General features: G+C 48.4%; 1 protein-coding gene across 1 annotated transcript in view; it reads right to left on the reverse strand.

Moving 5' to 3' along the window:
* The window catches only part of LOC119442760 (uncharacterized), a 275,001-nt gene that overhangs the window by 143,382 nt on the left and 106,467 nt on the right, over positions 1–25,152 (reverse strand). The window contains exon 2 of the mRNA XM_037707766.2: positions 716–959. Within this exon, the coding sequence (XP_037563694.2) occupies positions 716–959 (244 nt within the window). The remainder of the gene's footprint in view (positions 1–715; positions 960–25,152) is intronic.

Below are 25,152 nucleotides of genomic sequence, written 5' to 3' on the forward strand. Positions count from 1 at the left end.
GTTTTCTCTCTCTGTGTTCCATTTTTCCGACAAACACTTCTGCACCGACAAACTGAGCGTACCCATGAAGATCAGCTTTTCTTGCGACTTTATTTTGTCTGGCAAAACATTTTCTTACAGCTTCGATTCGCCCAACACGGCGCCCAAACCTTTTTGCAGCTCTCGTGGTTTCTTTTTCGCAATCCTGTGCAGTTTCTTTCCTTTCTTCTTTTTTTTTTTTCGCTGTATGTCAGCTCGATTTCCTTCCAGTATCTTTAATACCTTTTATCCTCTTACAGCCAGCCAGTCTATGTAATGGGGGGGGGGGGGGGGGGGGGTATTTATTCTGCAAGTGTCCACCCGGTGGACATGTCCATTTCGTCTGCTGCTGAAGTTCTGATTGGCTGGGCTGGGGTAACACGTCACAAGGAGACAGGCGATCCCAGAAATTAAGCACTTCAGCAGCAGACGACATGGAGATGTCTGATAGGTGGACACTTACAAACTCACTCCCACCCCCGGGTTAACCTCTCCGTCTTTCCCCCTCTTCCTCTGCTCATCTGCCCTTTCTCTAAACTCTATACGCCTCGGGGTTTCTTAGACCCGCCACGGGGGCACTTGTTCCCGCCGAAAGGGTCCCGCCGAGCACAGGACAGACGTGGCGAGGAGGCGACCACGGCACTCGCTCCGTAAAGGAGAAATTTGAAAGTACAGGCTTGAAGTATAGAACGCTCACCGCCGAGCACGTCGTCGCCGGACTGCCTGCGCGCCCGCGACGACAGCTGCAGGGCGGGCAGGCGGTGGGCGCCGCCGGACAAGGAGCGGCGTCGCTCCGAGGGCAGCGTGGCCGAGACGCCGGCGCTGAGCGGCGGGCCCGACGAGAACCGCAGGTCCCCCGCCGCGTCCACGGACTCGTCCATGGGGCCCCAGTCGGCCGTGGTCACGATGCGAGGAACCACCAGATGCCCTTTCTCCTCGCCCTGCGTGTACACGAGACGGGCACGGTTAAAGCGTGGGGAAAGCAGCGCGACTTTATAGAACAACACTCTTAATAATAATGACGATGGCGAAACATTCATTCAGAAAGGATGGCGCTTTAGCCTGCTGTTTTTGGAGGGGATAATGGGATGGAGGTATATCGCTGAGGAGGGAGAGAGCTTGCTGCAAGGTGCCGTATCTATACAACCGGTGCAGCAGCCCAGGCTCCCTGGCGAAAGTCTAGAGAGAGACGTCTATTTAACAAAAGTTTGTGTTCACAAACAAAAGTGTAACACGTTGTACAGGAAATGATGGGATAGAAAATAAACGTCCTCGGAAAAAAAGTCAAGAGTAAGAAAGGATGTCTTTCAGAACTGCAAACCTACGTTTATTCCGGTCGTTCCGAAGAAACGCGAGACCGTTTGTTCGTGGATCGCACTCCAACAACAAGCCCACGGCTTCAGCACGTAGCTTTCCCTGAGACTTTTCGAACCAAGCTACTACCCGTTCCCATTACCTTCGATTAAACTGGAGTTAAAATATCCAACTCATCTGTTCTCTATGTGGCGAGGCAGTAACGCCACTGACTCCCTTCCGTCAGCTGAAGTCCGCAAGCAGGCAAAATAATTTTTCTTTCGTGAATGCGGTGGCAGCTCACGTCCCAAGCTCGCCGACAGACTCAACACGCAAGTGAGCTACCAGCCCATGGCACCAATCTCCTTCTAACCAGTACAAGTGCCAAGAAAAGAACGTGCCAGCTACGTTATACGAAAGCACATTCGGTGCAAGATGACCTGAGGCACGGCTGGCATGCACACACGTTGCCAGAGTTACAACAGTATTACAAGCTGGGTCCGTTAGTTGAAAACACTAAGGATTGTTGAGCAATGGAAAAGAGAAAGAGGGACAGGGAAAAAAAGTGAGAAGCTGGCTGACATGCATCCTGACGAGCGAGCGTGCGCAAAACACCCCGAAACACAGCGCAACGTGAACCCCGCCTGCCATCTGCGGCGCACTGTTGTGGGATCGACGTCGCTCACACACGGGTTCACGGCGCGACGGCGTAAGGATAGCAGTGTTGCTTTTGGACTCCGTCCGCGTGCTGAAAGCGTTTATTCCATTGATGCAACCGTTCACTGTTTACCAAACGGCGGCGCGTGAGGGCAGTGGCGTAGAGGGACGAAGGAGGAACGAACAAGAAAGGCAGTGTGTTCAATACCACTTTCTGACCTCCCCTCACGTAAGCCTGCAGCAGCATGAATGCTCCAGCAGACGCAGAGTGCCGCATGAGCGCTGTTACGATTCACGGAGTCGAGCGGCCTCTTTGACCACTTAGAGCGCGCAGCATTGTTGTACCTCTGCTTCATACTTCGCGCGTTTCATTCCTTTTCACACCGGACAACCGGACATGTACACGGCTGACACCTAATTATGTTTAAAAAGGAAGAAGAAGAAGGTTCCGTCGCCGGAAGATTCGCTCTATTTTTGCCGCCAGTTCAGAATATGGCCACCCTCCCGCATGAATGAATAAGGTTGCAGTCATACGCACAATTCGCCGAAAAAAAAATGCTGCTAGATTTTCGTAAGACAGCATACAGGGCGCGCAGGCTGCATGCATTGGTGATGGCAAACGCAAAAGAAACGTGCGATGCGCAACGTCATAGCGCGCTACTTCAAAACCAGTCAGACGGAGAAGACCGTACACTCTACGCATCATTCATTTAGAGCTATCAACATTTCGCGCGGGACTGCTGATAGCGCACGAAGTTTGACACAGGAATATAAACAAACGGCTATATACTGGAGCGCCACGATTGAGAGGACTGGCAACACAAACATGCTCGGCTGTGAGCTTCATAAAACACAATGGTGATTTCGGAAGCCAGTTCCGTTAGCGAAATGCCTGCGTGGCATGACTGAAAGCAAGCGGTGAAACCAAAGAAAGCGATGAGGTTTCCGTACGTGCCTTTCAGAGATTTGGAAAGCTGCACGTGGAAACTCATCAAGTCATCCAATTTCACGCGGCTTCGACCCAACGAGCCCGGCATGCACTGTTTCACGTTGTTGCTTACTTTTCCGCCATCAAAAACTTCGGGCATGCACGTATTTCTAAGTGATCCAGGATGAAATCTTCTCTTTCTCGTTGGTATTTCCCAAGGGCAATTTGAACGCTTAGCATTCGTATCCACATTCAATCACCTGAAGACATCTCAGGGAGAACTAAGGACCCATTCGGACGATTTAGAGAGACCCTTGAACAACTCTCTCCGACGCTGAGTTCCCCTCGCATTTATTCTCAGCTCGCCAGTGAAAACCCGCATGATTATGGCGAATGCTCGTTCAGCCGTAGCAGCCCAGTCGTGCGCCGGCAGGCTATGTCATTTCTATTGCAATCATCTTCCTTTTCGCTTGCCTAACTGAACTTGTTCTGCTCAACCGAAACCAGCCAATGGTGTCTTTCATATTCAACGATGTCGTAGCGCGCATTCGGAAGCGGTAGTGACGAAGAATACATAAGAACAAAATACTCAGAAACGAGGAAAAGGGCGACCGGGAGAGCTCGATTGATTGATTGATTGATCGATTGATTGTGAAATTAGAAATATTGGCAACAAATATGTTGCCGGCCTTTCCACGCTTTCTCTCCATTTACAAGCACTCGTGGCGGTGACTCAGTAACCATGACGCCCTGCTGCTGAGCAAGAGGTAACGGGTTCGTTTACAGGCCACGGTGGCTCTGTTCCGATAGGGGCGCAATGCAGGAACACTCTCGTTTAGAAGCTCGTTAAGGTTCAAAATAAGCTGGAGCCTACAATACGGCATCTTTCACATCATGTGCGTTGTTTCTAGACGTTAAAGCGATCAATACATATATATATATATATATATATATATATATATATATATATATATATATATATATATATATTGCACGATACTGCAGGCTAAAAAGACCAAGCGGGAAGGGCAATACAAAAAGAAATTTCAAATGTAAAAATAACAAATATAACGAAAGAAGAGGTGGTCATGATGTAACAACACTTCCGCATGACTACTGCCCAAGCCTGATTATAAGATTCCATAACAATTCATAAGATAGGTTGCTCGCGTTGATCTGCGATGGTTTTCGCGAATGCGCTGGAGGATTGCCGGAGTGTATAGTTTGTTTCAGGCCTCGTCCGGTCATCTTCTTGCTCGTGTAGGCTGAGTTTTACGCTGGTTTCCATCCTTCGATCAACTACGACGTGTTCGGGCGACCGGCATTGCGCAAGCGGCGACATCTCTCGGTCGTTGAGCAACAGGTGGCGGAAGCAGGAAACCGCGAGACCGAGACGGAGCTAAAGTTCCCGCTCGCATTCCGCTGCGAGCGGTTTCGCCGATGGGACACCATGTGGCGCCACGGCCGCTTTCCCCTGCGCATTTCCTCTCGGGCTGCGTTCCAATACACGAACGTAGGCGGCGCTAGGCGGCCTTCGCCACAGCGCTTAAGCGTCAGGCAGTGCAGACGCTCCTCTCCTCCATCGCAGAGCAGCGGGATCCGCCGCCCGGCTGCGGTGAGCGACCGGCTTCCGCCCAGTGACAAGGGCAAGAACATGGGGTGGCAGGCTCAATTAGAGTCGCGCGAGTGGCCGTTGACATTAGAGTGCGTGTGAATGTGAACGCGAGCGTCTACCGGTGAGTTTCGGTGGAGGACGTGTTCGTGATGACTATATTTTTATGTAGCTCAGGCAACACAGAGAATAGAAAATTCAGGCAGAAAACATACATGATTTCTGTACATGTCAGCGAAGCTAAGTTTTGGAGGCGCGCTGAAACAGATTTCGAGATTACAGGTTACGACGTTCGACCGAGGCTGATTAGATATTCGTGAGAGCTAATGGTGCCGAATGTGTGCTCCGAATTAAACACTTCACACCTAACACACGATTAGAGCCGATTCTTCCAGCCGACACACATGCTATATCTTGTGGCACGCTTTCCATGAGCTGTGGGAGTGCGGTGCTTTGAATTCGATGTGCAATTGCGCAACTGATAGCGGTTAGAGACGGACACCAAAGTGGGCGGAGAAGCTAAGAAAGCTTCGATAAACAAAAAAAAAAAAAAAAAAAAAAACGAGATGACTTATGCGTAAGAACCGCGATAACGGCAAATTGCACTAAGAGTGTTTTATACGTCACAGGAATATTGAAAGAAACAGATAGTAACTACTACGCTGCTGGCGGCATCTCCTAACGCCGAGTTCATTAACAACTGCGCTTATGTAACTGCGCTCCTGGGAAGAGAGAAAGATTAAAGGAAAACCAAAGATACCTTCGAAATAATAACGCAGCTGCGGACCATGCGCGTATACTAGGGCAAAGAATGGAACACATTAATCCTATAATAAGAGATCCGCTACGTGCAAAAGTATACATAACTATATATGCAGCTGTACCACCTGTTCAAAAGACTAGTAGTAGCCGGCGCCGTATTCGTGGGCCAACTCCTATCATGTCAATTAAATAAAGAGAGAGGGAGAGACCCACTCGCCTTGGCTGAACGCCGCATCACGTCATGTTGGCACGTGCACCAGTGTTCCTACATAGGAACACTGGTGTAGGAACACTGGTTCCACTGTAGTAATTCGCGCATACGTCTACGCCATTAAAACACCCTAATGTTTCCCCAGAAAAGTGCCAGTGAGTGCGAGCGCGAGTAAAAGACATGAGTGAACGTTCTGGTGTCAGTGTAAGGGTCACTGCGAAAAGAGCCACAAGTGTAAGTTAAAACAAAACAAAATTCTGAACAGCTACTACAACCTCGCCTTTAATTTTGAACGAAACGCGTTTGTATTTAAATCGGTAGAAGTGTTTACTAATTTGTGTGTTGATGCATTCGAATTGAGAAATCGGAGTTCACGAGCGCAACATTCTTTTTTTTTTCTTAAGGGATGTATGTCGTGAGAAGACAGCCTTTTCGTATATGAACTGCTAATTAGTTTATTTTATTTAATAAGCAACACGCTCTAGGAAATGGCCAGCTTTTATTTTTTATTCTTTTCCTTACTGCAGCGCATCTTGGAAGAAAGAAAAAAAGAAGGAAACATCAAACTTCCCCGCAAACTCGATATTACGTAGGTGCAGGCTATTCTGCCTCATTTATCACCTAGCACGGCGGACATCCACTTTACACATTAGCTTCCGCGTCGTCTACAAAATGGACTTCCCGTACCTCGACAAAGATGCATATGCAAAAAAAAAAAAAATTGAAAGTTAGGCTGAACGACTAAAAGTCTTAGACATCACGAAAAAGACGAAACACGAGAAACGAAGATCGACAGCGCTAGTCCAGAACTTGTCTCATGTTGCGCCTTTTTCGCGCTGTACGCGCAACTACGGAGAAAGAAAACACGGCGAAAATAAGTCAAGTTATTCGGATCCGCTCAAGCTTCTATGCGTGAAAAACTGTAACTAAATAAAAGAAAACATGTATAATCGTGTTTAAGGAAGCAATTCCCTCCGCAGCACTTCTACTCGCGAGAAATATTCCAACATTCAATTTGTTCAGTTTTTGTTTCTGTTTTTTAGGCAGCCGACAGTTTAAATGACACTTAACGTTGGCTGTAGCCCCACTCTGTATGAAATTTCTGTTAATTTAAAGCGCCACGTCTACCGATTTAGAACGCGCTTTGACTTCTTTCAACAGGTTAAGCTGAAATTACATTAGTCTTACCACCGCCCCCAAGAAAGGCTTCTCGATTGTCGAGTAATCGATCGATAAATCAATCGATTTAATCCCTGGATTTTGCGTTCGAACTTGCATCACGGCTCCGGCTTATCTTTCGGTTGATTCGTCGATGGCTCTTGACGCCCCAAACACTTGGAGCTATAAGAGACATCGTATAGAGAAGGGTTCCTGGTTCAATACTGACCAACGTGGGATTCTTCAAGAATCCACCTAAGAAAGCCAAGCGTATGCGTTCTGCCACGATGTGGCCGCCGCATACAGAATTCGGATACACGAGCTCGTGCTTAGCTTAGCAGCAGAAGGAAGACTCCGGACCATCGCATATTCGGAGAGCCGTGCCTGTACGTATGCTACGGTCGGGAATATAGTTGCTATATGGAACAGTCACGGTATTCACTAAGCACACTTAAGACAGAGAGAAGGGGGGGGGGGGGGGGGGGATATGGAGGGACGAAAGAAAGACAGGAAGGCTAACCAGAACGGAGAATTCGGTCTGCTACCCCATACACTGAAGGCCGTGGTGGGGAAATAGGGAGAGACGCACATCACACGCCCACGATAACAGCCGGTCACAATCACCGCACATTATTACAGCGCAGGATCACGTGCGGCACAACGAACATCGTCAAATGCTAAACCCGTTCCTTGCATGTTTGTTGTCCTTAACAATTGTTTTTAGCAGTGTCCTCGTCGCCTTTAGCTGCGATGGCTTGCGAGGTAACCATCCCAATATAGATCTCAATCGACGCCCAAAGAGCCGCTTACGATTTCGGCGCCGCAACTCGGTGATCGCCTCGCCGATGGCGTATCGCAACCACGATTGGCGGGCACCCGAATACCGCGGCCAATGAGGAATTGCATTCTAACGTAAAATGAGCGTTTTTCGACTGCCGGCTTCTCAGCCTCACTTTCACACCATATATTCCTGACGACATGTTCACTCATTCGTTCAACGACAGTAATTTTCATTCAACTCTGATAGGCGATTCTGCTTACAGAGAGAGAGAGAGAGAGAGAGCAAGGATACAGGGAAGTCAAACAGACGAGCGTCCGGTTTGCTACCCTACACTGGGGGTAAGAGAAAGGTGGAATACTGCATAAACGCTAACTGCTGACGTGACACATGCGAATGCGCGGGCCGAGGTCCCGTGTTCACAGAAAAATTCGTAGGCAAACAGTAAAACGAATCATCGGAGCAGGCGGTGGCCAAACGCGAGAGCGAATAAAAAAAAGGAAAACAACGTAATCGAGGGCGCATACGCAGCGACATACAGCTGTCGCACATGCCAAAAGCTTCGCAAGTTCGTTCATACACTACTACGACATTCTGTTCGTTAAATAATGCCAGCACGGTGGCGGGTCATGGCGAACAATCAAGCCAGCATGCTGCAGCCGCTGTCGAACGACGAAGCCTCCAGACCGTAACGTATACAGACACGAACAACCGCGGGTATAACCGCATAAGTTTGCGTTCGGGAACCTCCATGCATGAACCGCCGAGGAAAAGAAAAGACGACGAAACGAGGAAACAATTACAGCGCATATTACGCGAAGTTTCGCCGCGACGTTGCGAAAGGCCGAACGCAAGGCCACGGCGGGTCGACGAGGCAGGCCATAGCCTCCTATATACTTGGCAGGCACACACACACCGGGCAGCTTCCGCGACCGCGGTGAGCGATCGTGACGTGCGAGACTGCATATGCCTGTCCCTGCCATTTGTACTGGGTCGTGGTCCTAGCCCGGGTAGCGACGTTTTGACCACGGCCCTCAGCATCCCGAATGTTGGAATCAAGTTTGACCGTAAGAAAGCCCGCGGGCGATCCTGTTCCAAAGCGGTGCCTCCAATGCGCAATGCGTGCGCGCGTAACGCAGTTAAGTTGGCAGTGAGCCCGGTGGCAAAATGCGCTTCGCGTAACAGCAGCACGCAGGGAGAATGAAACAAAACTGCGAGCCTATGCACTGGGTCTCCTATACAGAGTTTGGCGTCGCATCATTTATTCACTCGTGCACGTACAACCCACCAGTAAGTCCGTCAGTAATCGGCATGCTGAGAACCTACCATTCCGGCCAAACGCGACGGTGTATGCATAGTGATCAGCTGGAGAATAGGCTAGCGAAGGTTGCTACACCTATTCGAAAGACTGCCGCGGTACTGAAATGAGATCACACAACGGGAAACGTATAGTAAACCAATGTGATAGGTTGAATTTGACCGATTGATCGATCCATCGATTTATTGATTAATTGGTGACTGATTATAATGAGTAAACAGCTAAAGGGCGTTGGCAAGACGAAGGAAAACGCGCGGACAAAACAAGACCTCAAGATTATTATTATTTTTTTTTTTTTTTACGAGCATCGAAACCTCGGCAAGCAGCTGTATCTCAGCGACGAAACACATTTGCTGAGCAGTGCACCTGCACACGGCCCGTTAGAAAAATGCTTCGGTTAAATTCTTAATCTCACGAAAAACACGTCGTGAAAGAAAAAAAGAAAAGAAAAAGGCGCTTTTGCGTAAATGTTTTTATTTGTTGTTGTTGTCGTTGTCCCTCCTGTCCGTCCTCTTTCTTACTTTTTTTCCTCTCTGTCTTCTGTTCCCATTAAAAAACGATCAGCAATTTCTCGCAACCTGCACGCTGCCAATGCTGCCTACGTATCTGTCACCCGGCAATGACGTAAAACAATCAGGCAATCCAGGCACTAACCTACTACACCAATTTCTTCGGGCTGGGCAACAATGAGGAAGGCGCGCGCTCAGTGGCGCGTGTGGTAAGCAACAAATTACGTTTCCGTAGAGCAGTTTCGGTGGGCCCCTGCATAGTCGAACCCATACAATTTTTAATTTCCCACGGACGCAAGAAAACCCTCAAGATCAAAAAAGTGCGGTCGCAGCGTGGGTGTGTTGGCCAGGCACCGAACAGGTCTCGTTCGGCACGCAGGAGGAGCGTCGGAAAAGTGACCGTAAGAAGTGATGAACGATGCGAGCGAAGCCACACGACAGTGGGCGGACATTGACGACGAACGCGTTTACGCGACAAGTGCAAGCCGTCTACGCAGCCCACGTTTTCGCTCGGCTTGATGGCGCCTCACTCGCAGGAATTTTGTGGAGCGCCGTAAAATCCCACACACAGAAGTGATATACGACGTACAATTACGTAGCCGCCAACGAAATATATATATATATATATATATACATAGCTGTTAAATTCATTCGCAGAAGCGAATGGGAAAAATTTCGGAGCCAGTACCAATGACGCACAACAAGGAAATACAGCGAAGAGTTTTGGTTCTTTGCTACCAAACTATATATATATGGCATGGACTCACGGCATAGCGGTAAGGGGGGAGGGGGGGAGGGGATTTATCGAGGTTATGACATAAAAGCACGCGAGCCCCGCTTTAGCCTCGCACACAAGCCTCTGTAATTGCTTTAGCACACGAATGTTACACGAGGAACAAATTTCACGCGCGAAAATCCACAACAATATCATGTGCTAAACGCTTCAATCTACGGATATACACCATATATGTATACCTGCGCTGCTCCACTATCCTATATCAAATGCGCTCACGTGCTCGGCATAGCGCGACGTTCGTAATGCGCAGTTTGTCTCGCATTACATGCTGTCACTGGCTGCGACACATCGAGACACGCTGTGCGACATTCTGTATTCTTTCTATGTCGCGAAATGTTAGACTCCAGATAAAATTACGACGTCTCTTCAAATGAATGAATGAATGACGACGATGTAATGCAAAATCCCATTCTTCTTACAATATTAGAAATGCTGACTTCAGTATTATGTTGGCGCTTTTTTGGCCATCATAGAACACCATACATCATCATCATCATCATCATCATTATTGAGAAAGCAACAGAAAGCAGCTTGAAATCATCTACAGCGCTCCAGTGACGACTAGCGTGTAAGCAGCTATACTTTATACAGCGTCATCACCTTAGCTGAAACAAGCTTATCCGCTGCGCCCCCACCAAACGGACAACCGATACTTCCGTTTCCCCGGCGTACGCAAGGAGGCATACGGAACGGTCCCGACGTCGAATATAGCGCGCCGGTGTCGAGTTCCCTTTCGCGATAACGAAAGGCAGTAAAACAGTAGCCGCCTTCTCTGACTCTCGGCAGCAAGCTATTTGGTATACGTGACACGCTTGTGGCTCTCCGTGAAAGTGTCAGTCTTCCCTATCGGACGAACAACGTTTCACTGGCTCTATCTAGTCCTCTCCTGCGTTAAACCTCCAAGAACCAACGGAACAAGCGATAAAGCGATCCCAAACATCGCTATATACAAAGAAGGTGGGGCCTGAGAACAAATGAAGTAAGCGATTGAAGGCCTAGGAAGTGATGGTCTATATGCGAGGAGCGTGTATCGCTTTACAATGTCCAACATTTTTTTTTTTTTTTTTTTTGGCTCATCAATCCCACCTCCACCAATGAAAAGGTTTGTTTAGTGACTTCCGCGCGGCAGTTATGTCGAGCTGGAATAGGTGCGATTTGCTATTATTTCAGAGCGTTGAGATTGAAGCTGCTCCAACTGCTTTTAGATACTGGGTTTTCTACGCGCTGTGCTATTCTACTCACGGTTGTAGCTTTTCTTACGTTGGTTAACGGGTGTGTTGGGGACGTATAATTGGCATATAGCAGTAGTGTGAAAAACAGCGAGCACGTTCCGTTTTCTGGTTGCACCAAAGCGTATTTCTTCCCCCCCCCCCTTTTTTTTTTCGCAGACCTCTCATGATTACACTACCTCAGTTCAGTTCAATATTATTTTATCGTCTTGGCTATTATACTCGCCCTCTGTCTCTCTGCTCTTGCTGGCGCGACGCGCTCCAGTCGAGGAGGCTGACTGGAGCAATGGTGTTGGAACTTCGTATTTTGGTTACTTTTGAGTCTGCGGATTATGGCGTCCTCACCGGTTTTTTGTTTTGTTTTTTTGCGATCTATATGCCCTTCTCTACATGTGGTAGCAACATTTGTTGGGCTTTACAACGAAGCCGTACAGGGTATTTCCACAATGGCTTAGTGCGGCGGTGCCAACGTGTGTAGGCGTGGTCGGTATCGTCGACGCCACAGGCGCATAAGAACACAGTGGAAGCCGGCGCAGCGTACAGGAATATTATACGTCGGATATTGCGGATAGTACTGTAGAAGCACTAAGCTCCGATAGAATGAATCGTTGCGAAAGTGTGTGTGTTTGTGCGTTATGTGCCTGTTTTCCATTCTTCGCAAGTGAGCTACGCAAGTAACACGGTTTATAAAATCTCAGTTTTACGCCCTCAGACTTAGACAACGCCTCTAATGTCTGCGATGCGCTGACTATAAACCATGTACATATCGGTTATTTAAGCGTAATGAATTTACACGCAGGTGTGGGGGAAAAAAATAACAGTAAGGCGGAAAGAGGCGAGTCTCACGTGGGCTGTAGCAAGCATAAGCAATCTTCTCCAAACACAAAAAAAAAAAGTCGCGCTAACGCACATATCGCGGCTGAATGTGGATAAGTTATCTAATCAGCAAGTCAATGACTCAGCACCACGCGTATGCCTTTCACTCTTCAAATCGTCTAAGTGCTGGATTTCTTTATATATATGCTTGCACTGATTCGTCAATCGGCCCAAATTTCCGCGATACGTATACAACATTGCTTTTACACCCTACTTGTCGAACCCTTTACAATTTTATTTACATCATGTGAGGGTGTACCGATATATATAATCATGTAATACAGAAAAGCGAGTGGAAGAAAACACCCTTGCAAAGATTGTGCATGATATTCTGATGCATCTTACACAATGCATATTAAGGCGGGGAAAGTCAAGAGAAAGCAAACATATTTTCTATAACGATTTTTGTCAGGGTATATATCGCAAACTTGAAAATAAAATATATTTAAATATAAAAGCGTTACAATAAAAAAATGTTAACGAAGGTGGCATTTAAATAATGGCCCTAAGTGAAGGTGGTACTGAGGCCATACTGATTGAAGAATGAGCCATATTGAAGAATTAGCCGCCAACTCGAGCAGTTGATCTCATCAACAAGATCTTGTAGCGGTGTTGGCAGACTTGCCTGTGGGGATGTAATTGATCCTTCGTTTTGTCAATTTAAAATACATATATGAAAAAAAACAGCCCTGTACTGAATTATGGGCCATTGTCTAGGCCCGACCCTATTTATGGACACAATAAAGAATAAGAATAAAAGAATACTGATGACTACAAGCGTGTACAGCATTCCGGCTCCCTTCATTTCACATCTCATCTCTCTCTCTCTCTCTCTCTCTGGCTGCGACGTAGGTGGAGGTACTAACACGTGGTCTGTGTCTCTCGATCATCCGGCAAGCAGCCGCGAGAGAGCAGGATGACGCGTAATAAGACACCGCCTACATAAGCTCAGTGTCACGCACAGAAAAGAACACTAAAAGGAAGCTCATCGCGAAACAAAGAAGAGAGAGAAGGAAAGAAAAGACTAACAAACAAACAAAGCCCCAAAGAAACACCGACAGCGCCTTACAGCCGCTTGTGTCCGGTCGTCGGAAGTTTCCGTCAAACGCATTTAAAGTCGACATAGGGAGAAAGAAAAGTAACGACGCGTATCGTATGAAGACATCCGACGAAGGAAATTGAAAGCCCCACAGCTTTCCAAGAACGTGCAGTTCAAAAACAAGGATTCCAAAACAAGCCGGGATTATTATTGGAGAGCGGTCTCGCGAGCGAATGCTGTTGTTACATAAAAGATTCGGGATTCAAGTAGTATACTGACAAGAAGTTTCCGACACGCCATTTGTCGTTGTTAATGTTGTTTTGCTTTAGATGGAGATCCAGACCATCTAAACTTTAAAAAAGTTTAAATGCAAGCAAATAAATGTCAGAGCACCATAATTAATTTACTGCAACAGTGTTTCAACGAAGTAGCTTCGATTTCTGTACCCGACATGTGGATGAGTCACGAGTTCATAATACAGTCGATTCCCGTTAATGCAACCCTTGCGGAACCGCGCGATTTGGTCGAATTATCCAAAAGGTCGAATTAACCAACAGCGGAAAAACGAACGAATTATCTCTTATCTCGCCTGAAGTTACGGTTTCTTTTTATATTATTATTCTTGCTCTTGGGGCGCGAAAAAACGAGCATGAGGCGAAGAACGTCGACGTGTTCAAACGCTTCCTCAGTGAGTCACGATACGAAACAACCGGCAACGGATGGCTTCACGAGCGAACGGAGCGTCGGCCATTAAAAAAAATAAAAATAAAATAGATTTAAATACAACACATTTACGCCGAAGGAAGCAGCAGCGCCGTCTGCTAAATTTCTCGCGTTTTCAAGTGTTTAGTAACCACCGTGCGTATAAGGTGCGGGATCGAATTAACCGGAACGACATGCTTTCGAGATACAACTGAACGTATTTCCATGGAAATGGAATCCTTTCTCGCCGGGACTTCGGGACTTACCAGTGCGTTCGAATTAAGCGAAAAGTCGAGTTAACCAAGGTCGAATTAACTGGAGCCGACTGTACAACGGCTGGCTCAGTTCCTGCGATCGATGCGGCTGCCACACGCCGAGCACAGCCAGAAAAAGCGCACGCTGCACTTTCGTTTCATTTTTACGACCGAGCAACATCACCATACCCAGCCTTTTACGGCTACACAGTGTCAGCAAGCTTTGCTGTGTCATGACGTCACAATAACGTCGGTGATGCCGGGTCCAGCGCTTCCAGACCAACGTCAGAAGCAAAACTAAAACATAAGCGTTCCCCAACCTCCACACTTGCTGCGGTCGTCACATTGCGCGCGAAGAAACGTATAGTATAGCTTCTACGACTTCCAAAATATGCTTCAACACTTCTTTAAGTGAAACGGCGAGCTCGGCCGAAGTCCGTTGCGGAGAAGACGCCTGACGACGTTATCGGGCGAGCGGAAAAAGCGAAAAAAGTGCAAGAACAAAGATGCAGGACTTCGTACAACCGCGTTTCAGGGCCAGGACTTCCCAAGCAACCGAGCGGCCACTGCATGCGTGGTTCCAATCAGTCGCCGTGTCAGCCGCAGAAGACCGGAGCGGTTCGGCCGCGTCGAGACAAGAAAATGCCGCCGCTGCCGACATGTCGCACGGCTGGGTCCCAAGGTCCCAGACAGGTCCCTTTCCCGCTGCCCTCCGCTGTCGCAGTGGCCGAGACGGTGCCTCCAATGCATGGCCAGACTTTGTGGAGAGAGAGAGAGAGGCAGCGCGTGGTCCAGTCACATCGCCGCTCGGCCGCTATTAATCTCCAAATTAACTATAATCCCGGCGTTGCGGCCACGACACGTGATCAAGAGAGAGAGAGCGCGACTCGTACTGACAAAAAAAAAAAACGAGATTGGGTGCGGTGTAATCCCTGGGAGAAGGCGCGAACCGTACTAAGGTTGCGCAACGGATTAGACGGTTCCCAAGACAAAGACTCGCGATGGAGGCGATAGGAAAACAGGGACGCAGAATGATGTAGAGAGAGAGCAAACAGCACGATAATAGCGATGGGCTATAAGCGCAAACATTCCCTACAGTGACGAAGAGAAGCTTAGCCGTATCCTTGAAGAGAAAAGCGTACACTCAATGCCGGTGCAGTAACTGACGGGGCCGAAACTTGTAGGCAAAACAAAAACGCTTCAGAAGAAAAACAGCACGACGAGCGCTAGAAAGGAAAATGATTGGCTTAACGCTGAACGACAGAAAGAGAACAGCTAGAGAACAAGTGCGGGTACGCGGTCTCCAGCCTATCCCAGAAGGAAGAGGAGTTAGGCAAACGACGCAGTATATGTATACATCATATCAGCCGGTGCTTTACTCGATTATCTCTCTCTCGACAGATTCAAAGAAAATGATCGCAGTAGAACAGCTAGGGCGACGAGAGCAGGAAGTTCGTAATTATACGGTTTACGGCAGCTGGCGTAGAAAACGGTTAACTGTAGAGACTTGCCAGCATACAAAGCAATACCACAAATTCTTATCTACCACAATAACCATAAACTCTTTGGAGTTCGCACGACAAAAGGTTCGTATTAGTGTGGCTAACTAAAATATGCGACTAACCAAATACAATAGGCAAACGAAAACCCCGACGATTGTACGGTAACAGCGCTCAACAAGAATGATGTGTGATATGAAACCGACAAACGTAGCCTACGGAACAATTCGATTGTACGTAAAGTAAAAACTGGTTCTTCAGTTAAACATGTTCATTAACAGCAGCTACTTCAGCGCTTTCTTCCGTGTTCGAGCAAGAGACGCGCTAAATAACCGACATTTCCTGAAAAGTATGCTCTGCCACATAAATTGCGTGCACACCAAGGCAGCCATCACGCAAGAGCGAGGGCGTTGGGAAGGCGCTACGCGGCACCACATCAAAGTGTCGGCGGCAGCACTGAAAATACAGCTCCAATTCAAAGGACAGCTCGCTTCAATGGCCTCGCATTTTCAACAACAGCGCCCGAGCGCATTAACAGTTCTCGGATATTTATACTACCGGCATCAAAAGTTCGAAAAGCGCGCCGTCTGCGAGAAAGCTTAACGGAGTGCTTTAGCGCACCGCTACCACCAGCGTTAACGCTACTGCTCTGACCACCTGCCAGACGTGTACATGCTAGTTAAGCCGTGCCGTGCTCCCAATTGGACTCGGCTTAGCTGGCACGCGCTAAGCCCGCATGTTGCGAACTCGTGGTGTTGAAGCTAGAGCGTTAACGATAACCCCCCCTAATATTAGCCCGGGATGTGCACGGGGCACCGTGTTCCGATTTGAGGCTACAACACCATGAGACCAACACAGCGCCGTATTGTTTTACGGGTTGCAGGCAAAATATTCTTTAGCGCTATTCTCCGAAATCCACACTCCTTAAACTTATGACGGCGATATGAATAAAGTACCTGGGCAAATACGCCGGCTCGGAAGATTAGAAGGAAGAGCATGTTGTAGGCTGGCAGGCTGATCTAGCGTTGCAAGACATTCCCGCGATTGCTCCACCCCGAAGCGCCTTTCTTTTTCTTTTTCAGAAAAGTTCATCATCACTCTTCAGAAGCGCAGCACGAGACGGGTGAGCAAGACGACGTGCAGAGCGAGTCGGAACGGGGAAAGAGCCCGCATCCTGTGATCCATTCCGCGCACGATGTCGCGTCGGGTCCATGTCCTGTCCCGTCCACTTCCATCTTTTCCCGCCCGCAATTCCGCTCAACGACACTACAGGATGCACCAACTGGCCCAACAGTATACGCTTCTAAACACCATATCGTTCACACCAGCATGTGGGGAGAGCCTAGACGCTGGAGTGCGTCACGTTGAGCTCCGTAACAAGTTCAGGACACTCCAAAAATAATCTTCAAGGTGGTATAGCTTAGTTGTGGTGCTCACACCAGAATCCAATACAGTATATTGCGTTTCATTTATTGTTACCTTATTCCAGCCGGGATCGAGGACGCAGGCCATTCTAGGCCCGTCCTATCGTTCGGACCCTTCAACTATATATTGATTTGAGCTCGGCCGGCTTTTACTGATACTGAAATAGCCCTCTAACAGTCGGTCTTTCTCCGGCTAAGGTGCAGGGATGATTGGTTCAGCAGCAGTGCACGTGCCGCTTTGTACTCTGTGAATAAATAAATACACTCTCCATGGATGCTGAGCGTAAGCTCCAGACACAACGGTGAAAAAGAAAACGAGAACTCGATTAGAAAACTTTATGTTTTTATGTTTCCGTCGACAAAGGCGAGAGCAGGTTCGTCTCTCTCACTGAAACGGTGCTCGTGGCAAAACCAGGCTCCCGCCGATGCGCGAGCGAGGGAGAGGAGTTCAATTGATTAGGTTCCACCTGCCCGAGTTTCTCAGACAAAACAGGGCAGGCTTCGTTCTGCTAATCCTGATTCGATGAGAATGCGCTGGCCAAAAAAAAAAAAGAAAAGAAAATGTCGTGTGCAAGACAGGAGAAGGATAAAAGGTAGTCGAAAGGCGAAGCCCACTACAAAACAAAAGCGACGGCGCAAACAAAAAAACATGATTGCTTTTTGATTGATTGATTGATTGATTGATTGCTTGATTAACTGATTGATTGAGTTTAACATCCTAAGCAACACAGTGATAATAGGAGACCCCGTAGTGAAAGACTCCGCATTAATGTTCACGTAGCCCCTCCGATTAACGTGCACCCAAACCAATGCACAGGACCTTTTCTTTTTTCCTTTTCATTTATCCGCCGAGTTGCTTAACGTGCACCGCAACTTAAGAACACGAGCGTTTTTGCAATACGGCTTCCGTGGCAGGTAATCGAAGCCGCTACCTCGTACTGCTCAGCATCAGCACGACATAACCACTGCAGTGGCTGCAGTGATAAGTTATGCTTAAGGTTGTCCGTTTTCGGGCTTTAAATTTTTTTTTTATATTCAGGGGGTAAAAATTGGGTGCCATTTTTCAAGCTAATAATCCGGGAGAAATCGGGCTTTTTGTGGAACGATTCCGAAATTCGGGTTTTTTCGGGTTATATTTAGAAATTACCAAGTGATACATTTCATTCGTTTTCCTTTTTTTTTCTTTTTTTTTTTCATCAGAGGGTATCACGAGCTCGTTAAGGCTAAGGCGTTAAAACTAGGGATCGGTTTCAAGCTGGTAATCGGAGGGACATCAGGGTTTTCTAGCAAATACTCCGAAGTTCGGTGTTTGTTTGAAAATCACATCCTTGTTAGCATACACTATATAAACTACATGCGCAACATGCCAGTCTCCATCCGAGACCTGTCCGATCTTGAACGTATATCAGCTGAAGGACCATTCTCTTGACATCACAGCTTCTATTAGCTATAGGCACAACAATGTGAGTATACAACAGTGTCAGTTACTGAGAGTTAGGCGCGCTTGTTGGGCGGTTGGTTGAGGATCTAACTTCGTTGTCCCGAGGTAGGGTATAGTTATCGCGTGTGCACCGCAAAACTCCATGCAGCGTTAAAAAAGAAATGGTAGGTATGTGGTTTCGGTATTCGGGGAGAAATCGGGTGTAACCCGATTCTCCTGAAACATGTTCGGGGTGTGAAAATCGGGTAAAATCGGGTTTTGCCCTAAAACGAACAACCCTAGTTAGTTGTGCTGCTGTGGCTCGGCGGGAGAAAACGAAAACGAAAGCAAAGGCGAACGTAAGAACTAGAGCAAGGAATAAAGTTAAAAAAAAAAAAACAAGGCCGAAAGCGAAGACTCATATTACCGGTATACACGTCACACCCGTCCATGCTCTTAAAGTTTCATTTTTTATATTTTGTTCCTTCTAAGCCATACAGACCAAATACCGCAATGTAGGGGGCAAACTGCAGTTCTATCGTCTTTGCGAGCTCTCCGGGGAGAAATAGAAGTGTATACTCGGATACGTAAACGCTCCGAGGACCTCCTCAGCGATCCCGGAAATGAAAACATGAGACGCCTGCCGCAGCCGTTCCGAGGAATCACGATAGCTCCCTCGAGAAATCAAGAGAGTGGAACGAGAAACTGAAGTGTAGGTCGAAAGTAGAACAAACAGAAGGTGTCGACAAGGGTGCTCTCCCACATACAAGCTCACCGTTTCGCGTCTTCAGGCGCCGTCCGCAAAGCGCAATGTTACAGCGCGAGCCACGCCTTTATTACGTCATTACTCACCCCGACCTACTTGTCTTTCTTCCATTTTATTACCGTAACAAAAGTCTTTATTGCGCCATTCCTAACGAAGCTATACACGCAAATTGCGCGCGCGAAAGAAACACGTTTCCTGTGCATGGAAGGACGGAAGTGCTTAGAAAGCGGCCACGGGCAGATATTAGACAGACACTTAAACTCACTATAAAGGCGCGCATGTAACGCTTCCACTATGAGCCACACTAGAGCCCGATCTTCCTTCCCCTTAACCACTTCCCCAAATAAGACTCGATCCATCACTTCGATAAGTTAGTCTCCCCCCCCCCCCCCCCCCTTTATTAACGGCCGGTGATGATGGGCTAGCGACAGGTGAAAGCAACAGGGGATGCATTTTCAAACGGGCGCAGCTTAACTCAGGAAAGAGATAAAGATGTTTTGTTCAGAGAAAGGCACGGAGATCTGTCTTCAAGCAATGGAATATGGCGCTACGGGACCCAAAATACGTACCCTCGATCCGCGGCGCCCTCTGACATTAACATTCGCAAAAGCTCCTACGTTCCGCACGCAGATATTCAGGAATCGCATGCCAACGTCGACGCTCTAAGGATTCCCTCTCTCCTTCACATTTCAGTTCTGCGCACTAGCGACATCTTAAGTGCAAGAAAAAGAATAAAAAACGTTCTCGGGCTTTCCGCTTCGCGCTTACAACGCTGTTCCCGTACGAGCAGCGATATATATAGATGAGGAGTTTCGCGCCTGATCGAGAGGAACAATATGGGACGTGAGCGACGCCATAATCGAAAATCCTCCAATTGATCCTGAGTGCGCCTTTTATGTTTCTGTCACCTATAGCACGGCAGAAACATAAAATCAAAATTATCCGAAAGGCTCATAGCGTGAGACTGCGACTGAAAGGACTTGCGATGGCGAGTTCAGGACTGTCTTGCCCATGTTGCCGCCGACGTGCGAGTCACTTGCTCACTAACTGCCGTTACAGCTGCATTGCGCTACAATGGCGCAGATACTACGCGACATGGTGGAGCCTCAAAAGTGGCTGCCGCACGACTTTGTGGCGCCATCTAGCGTGCACTATGTGTGTGTGTATATAAGGCCTATTGCCTGCGACAATATGGCGCACACGTTTTTCTCGCGCCTTTTTTTAAATTTTTTTGTTATGACAGGACATATGACGTACAGAAAGCTTCCGTTAAGATGACGCGCAACAACGCAAACATTGAGTGTTACTTGATATTGATATCCCCACATTGCGTGACGACAAATCCCAGAGGCAGGTACGACACAGAAGAAACTTCAGACGAGAGGCTTTAGGAACCATTGAAAACCACAACTCACGGTCGCAAGCACAAAAGGAAGAGAGGTGTACCGACCGATTGATGGACCGACTCCATGGCTTACTGATGGGAGTTAACGTAGCAAAGCATGCTACCAACTCGTCCAAATCACTACCCTACTGAATCCCCAAATCAATATAGGAGCTATATAGAAGGAATCATTTTAATCACTCGGGCCGGGATAATGTAACGCTTCTGTTCGAACGCCACTCTCCGTCACGTTTCGTCAACGGTCAGAGCGCTGCTCCGTCCAGGTTAATCCCAACGGGATCAACTGGTCGTGAACGGTGGATCGTAAAAGTGACATAGGATCAAGCGGGAAGAATCGGCGCCCCGGAGTTCTCACGAAATAAAGATGGAAAACACACACACACACACACACACACACACACACACACACACACACACACACACACACACACACACACACACACACACACACACACAGACACGAGCGCGTAACAGGTAACAAAGCGAGTCAGCAAGAAGGAAAGAAGCCGGAAAATATCTACCTCACACTAAGCATCGAAAGGCGTTATGACTCTGGGCCCCCACTGACATTACAGGAAAGAAAAGCTATTCCAGGTAACCAGGACTGTCCGACCAGAATAATATCGTCCCTCAAATCGCTTGGGTGAACTATTCATGCTAACTACTTTGCGCAAGCTGGAGTAAAAAAAAAAGAAAGAAAGAAAAAAAAAACACTTCACTGAAGCACATCCGCTTTCAACCAGCGTCGCGATTCGTTTGGACTGCAGAATCGCCACGGTACCGACGTTTTTTCTCTTGTGTCTGCACGCAATTAGCGGTGCAGTGAAGTGGCCACGCGCTTGCCGGGAAAAAGAAAGAAAGAAAGAAAGAAAGAAGAAAGAAAGAAAGAAAGAAAGGAACGGCCGGAGACGGAGGCGAAGCCAAAGCCAATCCGTGAGACACAGTCACTATATAACGGACGGCAGGAGTTCGTAAGAAGACCCGCGCTTAAATACGCGCCGCGGCACAAGAGGGCGGGGGGAGGTGGGGGGGACCAACGCGTGGAGAGAGAGAGAGCGCGCCCCAAGCCGGGCGGAAAAAACATGTTTACTCCAACCGCGGGCCGGCCGGCATGCGGTAACGGAGAGAGAAAAAAAAAAAAAGGAAGAATGAAAGAAAAAAAAAGGAATAAAATTGCAGCAGCGATCTCGGATACGGGAGCTGCCGCTTGCCTGCCTCCGTCACACAGATGCAGCTTGTGGCGCCGATCCGCCGGCGCGGAAAACATTCCCGACGCTCTCGAGGGCGCCCCGACGAAAGGGAAACGCGAACGAGTACGTGCGTGCGTGCGTGTGCGTTTGCACGTGGGAGAACGCGAGCCCAGACCGGAAAACTTGGTTTCTTTTTTTTTTCTTTTTTTCATTATCGGTTTCTCGCCATATCTCTCTCTCTATCTCTGCTTCTTCCATTGCACAGCAAAGCAGTCGATGACAACCTAGTCAGCTAAAGCTATGAACTAGCGGCGTAAACTTTTCCATCACTGCTGTCATCTCATCGCGCGTCGATCGCGCGACGATCAGGAAGCGGCGAGGAAGGCCCTCCAAACAACCCTGTACCCTCCTCTCTTCCTCTCCCTGCATGAATCTGTACACACTCGTGCCATCGCGACGCTGTCTGTTTGCCGGCGCTGGAAGCAAGAGATTTTTATCGATGAGTCACCGAGGTGAGAGAGGGGGAACACGCGTTAATTGCCTCAGTTTTTTTTTCCGGGGTTCTCGCTTTTGTTTTATTTACTGACGGCGCTTTGCGTACAGCCACCTGCTTACCACCGCTGCTTCAGCAGACCCAATGGTTCTTTTTATGAAAGGCGAAAACAATAAAATGAAATAAGAGACGAACGTCAATTAGCGGACACTAATTAGTGGAGTTATAAGGCTTTTCCAAGGAAGCACACCTGCGCTTCATGAGCCACTGAAGCTTTCGAGGTTCCTGGCTTCCTTTTCTCCAACAGGTTGCATGCATGCTTAAAAGCAAACACTTCCTGTACAGAACTGCGGCACGCGCAGTTTCCTTTTGTCGATATATTCGGTCCGGTAAGTCTAGTAGACGGCATACTTCCCGCCAACGCCTCACGTGTATACAGGAAGCTGTCTTGTAGATGATTATGTGCAGCCTTGCAATTAATTCCGGGCTCTTCTTTCAAAGATGGCTCCCAGTTTCAAGTACCCGGGTTTTGGCAAAGCCCATGCGAGAAAAAAGAAGAAAGAACGAAAGAAAGCGAAACAAACACCTGTCTTTTCTTTTCCTTTTTTTTTAATTAAGCGACATGGTTCTATTTAGTGTTATCAGAACGAATGGTGGCCGGCCGGTGACAACGACACATGCGTCACGAAAAGTGAATTCTAGTCGCACGAGCGCGAATCGCGACTCTGAAACGTCAACATGCACTACGCCGCGCATCTAGGAGACAGCGGTAAAACAGAAGGCACATGGTACATAAGATTCTGCGAGTTACTTGACGCACGACTAGTTGTACCAACAACCGTATCCATCGTTTGGCCGACCACGGTCTCAATCGAAAAGGAAAATCGCATTTTTCTTTATGAGTAGGCTTCACTGCAACACACAACCTGGGAAAGCCAGCTTACAAAGACCAAGCTTACACCGATCCCCTTAAACTCGGCCTCAATTTAAAACACAAATGCATTGCTGGGAAGACATTTTTCCAGGGGCAATATAAGCCGTCTAATTTCAAAATGTGAAGGCCCAAGAACCATTTTTTCATTATTTTATTAATTTTTGCTGTTGCCCCGAGGCGCGCGCGTGTCCAAAAAGCATGAGGCAGGCTAAGTCCCAGTTTGACCTGCCGTAGGGAGCCTACATGCAGCGCTTCCTGTAGGCTCCCTAGCTGCTTGCATGCTACGCTCCCTAACCTGCCGAGGACTCAAGCGCCATCTGGATTGTGTTTTAGCAAGTAACGTACCCGGGCTGCTGTATGGTAGAAATGCTGGAAAAGGGGTTTGTGTTTGAGTTTCCTCGTAAGAGAATTATATTTTCTCGTACATTCAAATTACAATCCGACGCTATCATGTCTGCAGCTTGTGGTTAAGTCGTACTTTACGACTTTCTGACGGATATTACCTTGAGAAATTCAATTTTGTTCACTAACGCCTTGAGCCACGCGGACGGACTGCGCGGTCGGGGTGGTTCGGGATGATTTTCTTGGCCGGGCAACGCCCCCAACGCCGACACCGGATTTTCTGCGACACGGGGCCCTTATTGTGTAATCTGCACGACACACGACTATAAAAAATGTCGCAGTTTCACCCGAAAGGCGAAGCACCAATTGCGATAGCAAATTAGTAGAGAGCAATACGGAGATAAGGATAGGAGTTTTATCAGCTGTATAAACTTGGACATGCAGTAGCACCAGCAACGCGCAGAACTGTTGTCGACGCCGTCGGCGTTTTGCCCGCGTTCGCACCGAACGCGCGTGGCGTTGGTGACTGTTGCAGGTGCCTCTGGCAGCGGCTCGGAGGTTTTCGACGAGATCAGAACGGGACACTCGTCGAGCAGCGTCGGAAGTCTTTACCACATTCTCGCCTCGCAACGTTTTTATATAAATACGCATTTGGTGCCGCAGCTAAACGTCGCCTCCCCTCCCTCCCTCCCGTCCCCCCAGGGCCTTTCGCGCGACGGAAGAAGTCGCGTTTGCTCTCCGCCGTGCGTTCGCTCCCCGTGAAAGCGCGCGTCCCTCGTGCGCTTTCACTCGCACATACAGCATACGGCGCACGGCGACGATTTCATCGCCTTCGAACTTCATACGGAACCTCACGGCGACGGTGGCGACGGTGGCGACGATGACGACGACGCCAGAAATCCGCTTGGATCGAATGCCCATATAATTGCTATAGCAATAAAAAAAAACTGTGGGAAGCTTGCACTAGTGGTGCAAGGCTGGACTAAACAGCGGAGCTGGTGATCGACCTATCTTCTTCCAGGCTTTACTAGCTTGACTAAGTTTTGCTAGGAAATACTAAGTGCTGCTAGGCACGGTATTCCGAATCGGCTCGCCGCCGACGCGCAGGTTCTCGCTTGGCCGTGCGACGCGCTTCAACATGAGCGGCTTCTTCTTCGGGTGTCCGGATCTTCATTGGTCGTCCCATGTTGATCAAGGCTACATGTACTCGTCACGGAGTCAACGAGAGTTCTGCCGCCGTCGCGGCGGCTCCGGCTCCAAGCTACACCTCCACACTTGCCGGGGCGTGGCCGAGCCGCCGCCAGAGGCTCCTGCTGCAGTCACGGACACCGCGCGCGTTCGGCGCGAACGCGGGGAAACGCGGATGGCGTCGGCAGCAGCTCTGCGCGTTGCCTCGTTGGTGCTGCTACAATTTCTATCTCTCTCGCTCTCATTTTCTCTTTCTCTCTCCCGAGCTACGGTACCCGAGCATAGCAACTGCAGCAGGCGCCTCTTGCGGCGGCACGGCCAAGCTCCCACCAGCTGCGCGCTACTGCGCAT

The sequence above is a fragment of the Dermacentor silvarum genome, chromosome 2 (genome assembly GCF_013339745.2).
Source record: "Dermacentor silvarum isolate Dsil-2018 chromosome 2, BIME_Dsil_1.4, whole genome shotgun sequence".
Lineage (NCBI taxonomy): Eukaryota > Metazoa > Arthropoda > Arachnida > Ixodida > Ixodidae > Dermacentor > Dermacentor silvarum.